Source organism: Apus apus, chromosome 14, assembly GCF_020740795.1.
Source record: "Apus apus isolate bApuApu2 chromosome 14, bApuApu2.pri.cur, whole genome shotgun sequence".
NCBI lineage: Eukaryota > Metazoa > Chordata > Aves > Apodiformes > Apodidae > Apus > Apus apus.
This window is the reverse complement of record NC_067295.1, coordinates 12,950,063-12,962,520: the sequence shown is the minus strand read 5'-3', so window position 1 is coordinate 12,962,520 and position 12,458 is coordinate 12,950,063. Positions and strand designations below refer to the sequence as shown.

The 12,458-nt window shown below is 37.0% G+C and overlaps 1 protein-coding gene across 41 annotated transcripts in view; it reads left to right on the top strand.

The window, feature by feature from the left end:
* Positions 1-12,458, top strand: part of RBFOX1 (RNA binding fox-1 homolog 1) — a 1,074,031-nt gene that overhangs the window by 989,050 nt on the left and 72,523 nt on the right. For all 41 annotated transcript variants that reach the window (XM_051631846.1, XM_051631815.1, XM_051631814.1 and 38 more), the window contains 2 exons: positions 172-232; positions 6,359-6,412. In XM_051631846.1, the coding sequence (XP_051487806.1) occupies positions 172-232; positions 6,359-6,412 (115 nt within the window). The remainder of the gene's footprint in view (positions 1-171; positions 233-6,358; positions 6,413-12,458) is intronic.

Sequence of the window (12,458 nt, the reverse complement as noted above, 5' to 3'; positions counted from 1 at the left end):
TGAAAGTAAATGTAATTATAAATATTATGATTTTGTTATGCACCTGTTGCCTTCTATAAATTAAATTGCATTTTATTTTTACATGACTAATAGCAGTAATAATGCATGCATTTGATAGTAACATGGACCCTCCCTGTAACCCTTTTCTAATCCAGTGTTCTATGTGCTTAGGTAAATAATGCAACAGCACGTGTAATGACAAATAAAAAGACGGTCAACCCTTACACGAATGGTAAGTGCAAGAGATCTCTGTGCTTTGTCCTGCTGTCAGTGCATGTGACACCTTGTTCTGCTGCTGAAGGGGTGGACTCATCTACTCATCAAGTGTCAGAATCCACATGCCCTGCATATCCTTGGGCTCAGCCTACGTACAGCAACCTCAAACATGATCTGGCTGGGCATAAATTTCATCTGTGTGAAGGTCAGCTAACTCACAGCCCTGTGGCAGCAGCAGGCAGCATTTTGCCAGGTTGGAACCTGAGTGATGAACTGCAGGGGCTTTTGTACAGGAAGCTATCCCTAAAGCCTTGTTCTCTTCTAGCTTTGTGCAGTGCTAACGTTGCAATGAATGAACTAATCAGAGAATTCAATTTTGCTTGGATGATGGAGGAAGGGAGACGAGTAAGAAGAATGTCTCTGTCAAGCATGAGTTACTTTTTAGTACCAAGACACACATCTAGTCAAAGATAATTTTCTGTATCTTCTTTCCACAGTTTGTTAGAAGTAAAGGGCATACCATAATTGGGTGCTGCTTCCAGTTTTTTTACCATGGAAAAATCTAAGCTGAGCTATCTAAAAAAAAAATATTCTAACACTTACTGAAGTTGGAATAATGTTGTACAGTAAAGATAGAAAAATAATCCATGCATGTTTGAGGGGTTTGGAAGCAATACATTTTAATTTTTTTTCCATTGGCGGTGCTTGATGGAGTTGTTTTCATTTGCTAGTTCAGAAAACTCAACAGCATCAAACAATAATACATCACTTGAAGTGAATTGCAGTTACATTTTTCAGTTTTACTAAACTGTGTAGTTATAATTATTTGCTTTGCAATTTAATTTAGTTTTTCCCATCCAGCAGAAAGCAGATGAAATCTGCACGTACATCAGTAAAGGTTTCCACAGGTAGATTAGATTCTTTTCCATTCTGAAATATAATGTATCTTATTTTCTATATCTGAGGTTTCATTAGTGAGGTTTTAGTAAAACCCAAGGCAGACAGTGGCTTGATTTTTTTTATGAGACACTCATAATTTTTTCTACCACAGTATAAATAAAATATAGTGATGGTTTTCATTTGACATGTGATAACTGAGCTACTTAAAATCATCTGGAGATGAAATCTGAAATTCCTCCTGCTTTCTCAGAAACTTTTAATCTTCATTTTGTATGTAAATGTGGAAGTTGGAAATAGTGCAGATGGGAAAATCTGCATTTTCACTGGCTTTAAGACGTCAGTGGATATAGTGAAGGAGAGATGAACCTTGGCTGGATCACATAACAAAATTTTGTTGCAATAGGAAACTAAATTAACTCTGCACATATGATACTATGAACTTTGTCTCCTATCTTGTAATGATAAAAGGATAAAGGTAGTTTTGTTATAAATGATGATGTATATTTTTTATTCACATTATCCTAAGGCTACAAAACTGTTAATGTTTAAATAATGTTACATACCCCAGTGCTGTAGGAAGGGAATTCTGGAAATGGAGATGTGAGAGTCTGAGGAATCTGGTTTTAGATGAGGTTCACCTCTGTGTCCTACATTGCAGAATTGCTTTAGTCATATATTAACATTTATTAATATCCAAACCCAGAATTATTAAAGTCTGCTGTTAAGTGTTTCTCACCTCAAATGTTTCGTGTCTTTAATTTTCCATCGTGTCCCATCTGGAGTAGATCTCACCAACCTCCTGATTAGTGCATAAAAATGAGCATTCATGTTTCTGAATCCATATATCCAAGGCATTGCAGGCTGTTCTTTGGCACACCTTTTGATGGGTATCTACGAAGGCAAATTCTGGCTGTAGTTCATACGTGTTGATTTATTTATTTTTACTTTAATATCTGAGATCCCCTTAAGTAAAAACACAAAAATAATTATTTTCTTCTTGCATTATCATTACAAACGACAAGGAATAAAGTGTAGACATGCAAGGTGCTTCATTTAGTTTAATCAGTGCTTTTATTACCAGCAGTCCTGACATTGTGTGATTCGAGTTCTTTATCATTTTGCCAGGAATTATCCAGTGCTATAGCTGATTATTAAAGATTATTGCTGTCTAAAGTAAAGGTCTCATCTTTTAACTATAAGGCTAGCTTTTGTGTGTTCTTCTATAAGCATCTCAACATTTGCAAGATGCTTCTGATGCAGATAGGCAGACATGGTTTGTTTGCACATGCCTGTCTCTTCAGAACTGCTTCTTTTTTCACGTGTGGCTTTATTTTTCAAGGAGTACGTGGTGACTGATGTGTTATTGGCAGGTATTCAAAGTGTAGTTGGAGCATGTGTTGTGTGGTATGAAAACATCGGGCACTAATATTTACTGTAATTTAAAAATAAGGTACACTCTATTTTGTTTTTTATTCCTGAAAACTGCTGGTAGGTTTATAACAGGGCTCATGTTATAAATATGATTGCAAAAGTCAGTAGATCTTAAAACATAAAAAACTAGACTTCTTTTTGTTAATATATGCAGCTTTATTCAGATAAGTAGCTTGCTTTTGTGTGGTTTGTGAAATAAGTATGCTTTCTTGTGACTTTTGATGATTCTTGACATGAGTAGTTCATAAATGCTCAGTTGCTAGGACAGGTTTTTGTGAAAGTTTCTTATCAGACAGGATGATTTTGATGGCTGACCTCATGTGCCTTGCAGATCAGCCTGCCTTTTCTTTGCAGATAAATTCAGTGTCAGGTGTTCTACTTGTTGGTCGAAATTTTTTAGAGACATTCTTAGATGTTCAAATCTAGCCTGTTCACATGTATATGTTTCTTCTGATGCCCGTAGTGCAGTTCAGGAAATGATTCCAGGTGTTGCAGGGAATAGAGAATTGTGTGAAAGCAGATTCAGAGAACTGCAGCAGTAAGTGAAGGAAGTGAAACAGAGATCAGTAGAGGGATATCACAGAATTACCTTGGTTGGAAAAGACCTTCAAGATCCCATTAACCTAGCACTGACAAGTCTTAACTAAACCATGCCTGATAACCCTTTGGGGAAGAAATTCTTCCCAACATCCAATCTAAACCTCCCCTGGGGCTACTTGAGGCCACTGCCTCTTGTCCTACCACTTGTAACTTCACTGAACAGCCCAGTCCCCACCTCTTTACAGTCTCCTGTCAGGCAGTTGTAGGGAGCGAGGATGTCTCCCCTCAGCTTCCTTTTATCTAAGCTAAACGACCCCAGCTCTCTCAGCCCCTCCTCGTATGTATGTTTTAAAGCTTATGTTTGCAAAGACTTAAATTTGAGCCTTCTGTTGGTCACAACTTAAGACTCAAATTCACAGGGAGTGGCTCTTACTGCAGCTGAATTCCCCCCTGTCCTCCCTGCCTGCCAGGCAGGCAGCGGTCAGTGTGTCAGGGCTGCGATGTGGGTGACAGGACAGTGTGACAGGACAGAGTGACCGCACTGCTTTCCCGCCCTTCCTGCCCGGCCTGTGCCACCTGAACGAGCCCCTGCCCACCCTCAGCAGCGCCACAATTTCCCGCCCTTTAGCACCTCAGTTTCCTTTGCTGACTGTCTAAGATGGTGTTTTTGGGGCAGGCACAAGTTTGTTTCCTTGTTTTGAACTTTTGTAGTCTGAACAAAAGGAGATAAGTACTGTAATGGTAAGAAAAATGCACAAAATTACACCCACTGCCAGGAGTTTGCCTCCTCCAGCTGCTGAAATAGGGTTGCTTGGCAGATGCTCGCTCAGATACATGAACTCCTGTCACACTTGGTTAACCCACACAGCTCTGGGCCAGCACATTGCTAGATGATGAGATAAAGTTAATTACTGTTATTTTCAAGATGAATGAAGTATTTCCTGTATAAGCTTGAAAAAGTTAGACGAGCCAGCCATCCCTGTGAGAGAGCTAGGGAACTGAAAGATAAGAGTGCATTTCAGCTGTGAGGAGCGATCTGAGTCTTGTAAGATTTTTTCTTTCTCTCAGACAAATTGTAGGCCTTTTGGTGTGACTTAGAGGCTGAGAGGTGTCTTTCAGCTTCTTTGACAGCAAAAGCTGTCAGATCTGATACTTGGGCCCGTCTTTCACTTTGGATGGTGTTGATCAGTGATCTTTGTAAGAAATGATGAATTTGAAACATTAAACAGTGCCTAAGCTCTGAAGAGATTTTTATTGAAAGTCTCAAAATTTCAGTGATTTAATGTCACAAAATCTGGCTAAGGGTATTTGTTATACCCCAGTATTCATGAATATAGTCATGTAGTATGTAAAATTGAATGGTCAGGTAAAATTGTGCGATATTTTCAGGAAGAAAGTAATTTGAACCCTTCTTAGTTGGCTGTTTTTCAACTATCATAATTGTCTTTTAGCTATGTACAGCAACTGTAATTACTTCCACAGAGCAATTGCATGCAATGCTGCTCCTTACTCTGAGCTTATTAATAAGTTGCCTTTCAAAAACACCCTTTGCCTCTGTTACTGAACAATTAATTGCTGGTAAATAGTTACTGTGCATCAGATAGAGAAAGCAGTATTTTTAAAGGGTAGGTGTAGTTTTACTTGTGTTATTATTGAGATTGTTGTATTACACTTTTTCTGCCTTTAAATGCATTATGGTTTTAGGGTCTTGTACTGTGCTTTTACATTGGTATGGCCAAGGCAGAATTAGGCCTCAATACAGTTTGCATTTAAATTCTTCTAATCTTGGCTCTGCTGATTTGGAAAGTCTTGCTGTCCCTGTCTTTGCTGTATTTTGTTTCTAGCAGCATAGTTATAGGATCTATTTAAAGTACAGTAGTTCTTGAGTTTACAAGATTATTTTTTTTTCCTCTTTTTTTTTTTTTCTTTATTGCCACTTAGGAATGGTGCTTCCCACTCCTCTGATTCAACTGTGCTTTTGGAAAACCCCTCATTTTTCAGTCCCAGTAGTTCAGATTGTTCAAACACTAGAAGAAATAAAAAAAAAAAGAACAAAAAAACAATGAAAGTGTGGGTGGAGGGATGTTCTGCGGAATTTGGTGTTAAAAGGGAGCGGATCTACCTGTGACTGAGCAAAACACAATAACAGGCACTTTACCACAGCAGAGAAGGCTAAGGAGTTAGCCAGTGTTCTCTCCTGCTATTCTCTTCCCAATTCCCCTCCAGTTCCTTCAGCATTCCTGTCTTTCACCACATGCTATGAAGGCAGGCCCTTCTGCAGCCACCCTGTGCTCTCCAGGCTGACCTGGAAATGCTGCGTTGCGTGTAAGGACACAACAGCAGTCATCTGGAGTTTGGCCAGAGCACATGATACAGAATCTCTCTTGCTTCCATGCTTTGGTTATATGCCAGCTGTGGGAGGACAATGATTATTTAAGATAAAGGCAGTGACTGCATTTGTACCACTTAAGAGCTTTACAGAATGCGACTGTGGTGTTCTCTTACACGCCAGCTACTTTATAGCCACGTGCTAACAGCATTTATCAGCTGTAAATAAATGCAGGTGGTACAGCCACTTTTGGTACTTGCCTGTAATTCCCCTGTTTGAGTGCAGACAGTCTGATGTACAACTGCAAATGGAAGAAAAGTCTCTGGCACTTGACTGGGATCCCACAGCCTGCAAATCTCTTCTGTGTCATAGTAGAGATTGCCATACAGTCAATGTCTGTGCTTTCTTTTATCCCAGAGTAGAATGCAAATGAGCAGATTATTTGATTGCCTTGTAACCTACACTAACACATTAGAAACATGCTTAATAGAAATGTGTCCAGCAAATGAACTGTTTTGGCCTGTCTGGCTTGTAACTGGAGAGTGAAAGCAATGAAAAAGAACCGATCTACTCTGGTGTTACATGATACAGAGATACCTGAACTAGTTCTGACTTAATTCCATAGATTAAGGGAAAAAGGCCATAGTAACAGTGCATTGCAGGCAAGGTAATTTGCCTGATAATTTACTCCAGTACTACATGTCCAGAAAATGCCTTGCTTCATTACTTATTCCACACTTCATAGTCCGATATTAAAGATCTGTAATCTAAGAGGCCTATAAAACTTTCATTAAAATTACCTTTTTTGAAGCCATTTTATCTGCATCCCTCTATACAAAAATAAAATGAAAAAAAACCCAAACATTTTTAGTAGTATTATTATTGCTGCTGCTACTACTAGTAATTGCAATATTAACTCCATTATGTTTTATGTTTCTGCAGGCTGGAAATTAAATCCAGTTGTTGGTGCAGTTTATAGTCCAGAATTCTATGCAGGTAAGGATTATGTGACGGTTGTCCATGTCCTATTTTGTTTTACTATGTTTTAAAACATGCAAAAGTACAGAATACTTGTTTGGTGTGATGTTTGGTTTCTTTGTCTGATTTCTTTTTTTGATTCATGTTATCTGCAAGTCATTTACAGATTTGTGATGCAGGATCCTAAATTATTTGGGCATATGGAAGTTTTTACAGAAGATATATGAATACCTTTTTATTGGAATGTAGATAGTATAACATGAAATTTACTGCAATATCCCAGTCTTACAGGATATTTTATTTTATTTATATTTTATTTGAATTTATATTTCAGCACAGTCGCTTTACTCCAGGAATTATTTAAGCCTAGTGGGCAACAAAAGCAAATCTCTTTTGTATTTATACATGAACATGGACACACATAGGTATAGAGTATCTGGGTTCATAAGTTTTTCTTGAATATTTTTCTTTAAATTTTATGATTAGTTCTTCACTTTCTTAAAATTTTTGTATCTTAAATCTGTATTATCGCTGGAATCTTCAACAAGACCAAATTCTGATCCTGGTTACAATTTTGAAGTTAAGGAGGTATGGGTTGGGTTTTTTTTCTGCTGGAAGTCAGTAGTGGCCAGCAACAGTTTCTAAGTGTGTTGTAGCAACAGCATGGAAGACGAACATGGTCATACCCCCAACCCCAGTTCTTTTAGAGCAATTCAAATCCTTCCCATAAACATCGTCGCTAGGAAGTCCAAAAAAAGCCATTTTTGAAAGCTAATGATTTTACATCTAAGGCATAAATAATCACTGTAACTCCAAGTGTTTCTAATAGATAATAGATAGCCTTCCTTGATGAAGTTCCAGAATCATATCTGAGTCTTTCATGGGAAACCCTGGCAGTGTTTTAGTTTTTTGGATGTGTATGTCTTGGATACAAACCTAATGATGTTTTTAAAACCAAAATATTTATCCATTGTGACATACTTAGGTCATTGAGAATAAAGAGGTAATTATAGAATACCTAGAATACATTTGCTGCAGCAAGTAAAGAACAGATAGTAGGAAAGCTTTTTTCACAAATGGTGGTTAAGCATGGCAAGAGTTTGCCCACAAAAACTGAGGAATCTCTGCTTATGGTGATATTCAAGCCTTCACTAGTCAAAGCTGAAAAACTTTGGTTACTTCAAGGGACTTCAAGAGATAAAAATTGTTAATCATAGAATGTTTTGGGTTGGCAGGGACCTTAAAGGTCATCTAGTTCCAAGCCCCTGCATCAGCAGGGACACCTCTCACTAGACCAGGTGGCTCCAAGTCCCATCCAACTTGGCTGAGAACATTTCCAGGGATGGAGCTTTCACAGCTTCTGTGGGCCAGTGTTTCAGCACCCTCATATTGAAGAATTTCTCCCTCATGTAAATCTAAATCTCCCCTCTTCCATTTTTAAAGCCATCACCTCTTGTCCTGTTGCTGCCCTTGTGAAAAGCTCCTCCCCAGCTTCCCTGTAGGGCCTCCTCGGGTAAATAAAATAGGTCTTGGATATGCAATATTTAGTGTAGGCAGAATTTATTTCCTTCCTTGATGTATGCCTGCATTGAAAACAGGAATTTAACATTGATCTTGTTTGAGTAGTTAGTGAACCAACCCTGAACCTGCATAAATTAGAAAGTCAGAGTTATTAGTCATTTTATATAAATGACTTTTTAAAATGACAAATATAATAATATTCCCATAGTACAGTAATCAATTTTCTAATATGTATGCAGAATTAACAATCTGACTTATAATTGTCTCATGAAGTAGGGCATGAAGAGTTCACATAGTTTGTAAATTAAAATCAATATTTTCAATCTCTTCTGAAGGTAATTTTCCTAATTTACTGCACTTTTCCCTAACATTTATTTTGTCTTTTAATTATAAAATGGCAGGTTATTGATTTTTTTTTATATAACCTCCTGAGGTCCCAAGTGCATTTTTATTGCCGTCACAAGGGAGGTGTTTGCCCTTCTTAATGAGAATCTTTAATTACCATTAGAAGAGTATTAATTTAATTTTATGAATTATGACATGCACTCCACCACACCTATCCAGAAAGTTCTATCAAGACGCTTCATGCATTTCAGATTTTTGTTCTGTTTACACATAGAGGCAGTTTTGTTTGTTTTTCTTTTAAATGCATATCAAATGCATATTTTCTGTATTGACTAAAGACGGTAATTTTTTTTGTCAGACATTTAAACTTTCTTTTAAGAACTGTAGTTTAAAGAAAAAAAAAACAACCACAAATGAGCTCTGTGCAGATGACTGGCAGTTGATAGAAAATGAAATAGTGGAAGAACAAGGCATTTCTTGCATTATAGAATACTGCAACGTATCTGTATCTTTCCTTTTGGGTTTCCACCCGCCCAGCTTACTTGGAGAGGAAGCAACTGCACTTTCGAAGATTATAAAATTAGAAATGTGGGTTTTAAGACTCAGAGTTCTAGTTCTTTGGTTTAATTATGGTCTCCAACACTGTCATGTTACAATTATCCCAACTCTTTCATAGTCAGTGCCAGAAGTTCCTTTAACTCTTAACAAACGATGAAAAATTTGGCCACTTCTGAAATAAAGATGATATATTTGCAGACAAACTATTGATTTAAAGCACCTTTAATCTTCATAAATGAGTAAAAAAAACCCAGAAGGTTATACAAAGCTGTCAAGATGGCACTGATGAATGGCAAATTCACCCGTTTCTCAATTGCTGGTGAAGACACACGCCGCAAGGCTTAACCGTATTGTACATCATATCTGCCAACTCATTTCTGTGATTAAATATTCCATCAGTGTGGGCTATAAGGCGGTAAAGCTTAACAAGATTCATAAGATGCACCACTTGAATACACATAACTCACTTCCTTGGGTAGAGAGCACCCCGCATGCAAAAGAAAATTAGAATCGAGTTAAATTGCTCCATAAGACAAGATCAATAGAGAAAGGAAAAGATCCCCTAATGCAATGCAAATCTAAGATATAGTTATGTCCTGACAACTTGAAGCAGACAATTAAAGTCAAATAGGGAGGAACACAATGTAAATCAACCCTAAAACCTTGAAGATAATGGTAAACAGTAGGACCAGTGACATGATTGTTATAGCTCTGCTCTTTTTCTGGGTGTACACTTCTGTAAAAGAAAACCTTTATTGAGGAAATGCATGACAGCTAAAAATTGAGACTGTAAGATATGTAACAGGAGCACAGAAGGCACTACATAAATGATGTGTTACTTGGGGACTTGAAAATACTGTGTATTTACAAAACGCTACAGATTTTTCTTCCTGAGTAGCCCTTCCAAGACTGTTTTTCTGACTTGGAAATGCTTGTGCTGTAGTAAATTGGAAAGCTCCAGAAATAGGGCTGCTTAGGTCACGTGGTAGCATTAATATGGATTTCCAGTAAAGTGTTCACAACGTGTGAGTTGAAGATGGCCGGTGTAATTCTGAGGCCCAGCAAGTGTGGGTGTGCTGGGAGGTGGACTCTGGCACACCTCTTGCCCTTCCCATGGCTCTGCTGGGGGGGGCCCAAAATGGCATTTCATAGAAAACAAAAGGACAGAGATTTTTTTCATTTATCATTTTCAGCACTTCACAGAATTCTACTTCTCCTTCTGTCATAGTTGATAGGTAATTTTTTTAGAGTTTAGTTATGTCCACATAGATTCTTTCTAGTAAAGAAAAGGATACTATTTAAGGTGTTTTTCTTCCTTATGAGAAAGAAATTCTTAATGAAGTTACAATTTCCATTTCAGCTTATCTTTGCCAGTAAACTATTTGTCAAGTTTAGTCCTAGTGAGGGAATTTTTAAGAAGCACTGGGCAATTCATCTCACTGAGTCTTTATGTATATTGGGACAAATTTTTCATTTATTTGTATATCCATCCAATTTGAAATCCATCCTATAGTGACCCATAATTTTGCTGTGTGAAGCTAGAGTCTGTGATCTTCACCCATACATTCGTCTGTCTCTTGCAAAATATAGATTTGCAGTCTGGTTTCTTTACTAGGAGTACTCCTGGTACTTTCTTACCTAAAGTTTTTACATTCTTTGCCTCTGTGGTTTGTTATAATATTCTTTTCACCTAGTTACTTATTTTTATACAGTGTATATTTTATCTGTAATACCTTCCTTTCAGTCTCAGGCAGTGTGGAAGTGAAGTTCCCTGTTGTTCCTTTCAGTTATTCTTTTTTCCTCTTGTGGTTTTTGGAATGATGAATTTTTGAGCAGTATCTTGCACTCTCCTTAATGGAACATAGAATACTGCATCCATATTACTGCAACAGATCAGGCCTTTAAAGCAGATTACATGAGACACAGTAAGGCCGTTTTAATAGACTTTGTCCTGGTATGTGGCAGAATACATATTTTAGGGGATGTACTTCTTGAAGAGGCTTCTTTTTGTCAGTTGCAGTATGCAAGGTGGGGGAAAAGATGTTACAGAAATTACCTGGAAATGTAGTGAATCTTCTTTCAGAGAACAGTTGAATTCATGGTGACCCACATGAGAAAATATTGTTGTCTGGTCATAACTAACAAACAATATTTCAGTCATGTCAAAATCAAGTGGTCAGTGGAGAAAGAAAAGACTTAAGACTAATGAAGAGCCACCATTAGAACAAGTCATGGAGCACCACTCAATGACAATCAACAGAGATCTTCTCCTTAAGTTACTAATTTTGGTTTTTTTCCTTCATATTCATGAAGTGAGGACTATTGTAGGCACCCAGTTTCTTGGCCGGTTACTAGTTATCACTCCAAGAAAGCTTGGGAAATTTTCCCCTTCACTTACAGTGAAAGAAAGAGGAATAACTTGGGCTTTTGACTGTTTACATGCCCTCAGAACAGAGAAATTTTAGATGCCTGGGGCTTTTTAGCGTGCTGTGGATTTGGAAGCTAGCAGTATCCTCCAAGAAGCAGAGTTTGTAACCAACTTCCTTTCACATGTTTCTTTCAATCTTTAAAAAATATATTCTATATAATTAAGAAGTGATTAAATTCATTAGTACTCGCTATATATAAACATGCACTTAAATAAGAGGAATTCAGAGGAAGAGAGGATTTCTGTATGTTTGCTAACACTGATCCTCTTTGTTGGTGTCTGTAAGTATGAATTTCTGGAGTGTAAGAGCACCTGAGATTCATTTCTTCTTTGTAGTGTTTTTCTTTGAATGTTAATGACACTTGCATAAGCTCAGCAAATACCCTAGAAACAGTTCTCAGTGAAGGTGTTTGGAAGGAAGGGAAGCTGAATTATATGCTTGCACAGCAATTCTAATCCTAGGGTAAAAAAAAGTTCACTTTACCATATCTGTAATGCATAATTTTGGTTAAAATCTGCTGTCTATCCCTATAGAGATTAATTCATTTTACATACACTTTGATTTGAACTTAGCCATTGACTAAGCAGATTTTACTAAATAAATGTATTCTCAACACTGTTAGCTAAAGAGTTGGTAATTTTCTAACTACAGACAAATCTAATAATTATTAACGTTCCATCTGTTATATATAGATGCTCCTTTTCAAAGCATGAAACAAATCTGTAACGATTGTTTAAAAAATCGTGATGTTAAAGTTACCATCATACAAATGATAACATCTGAGTTTCATTAACACCACTGCTGACAGCTGATACATTTTTAAAACTTCTGTGGAGCTGTTACAAGCCATTACAGTGGAAATACTGGTTTATGAAAGATTAATAAAGTCAGCAGAAAAACTGAATTCAGCATCTGTAGTAGCTATTTACTAAAAAAAGACTTTCAGAATTAATTATGCCTTATGCTACATTACAAGGAGTTTTTCATTAAAATGTATACCATCATGGAAATTAAACAAGGATTATTAAAAAAGAATAATTCCAATGACTGATTTTATTTTTTTAAGCTGAATTTAGTTAATTGGTTATACATCTAAAGCTGGAGCAAGGTTAATTTATCTGTATTTATCATTGTACCCAAGTCTGCACATTTTAAAGAGAAAATCACAAATACTGTCGGTGTTAACCTTTTAAAGATGTTTCTTCTGTTGG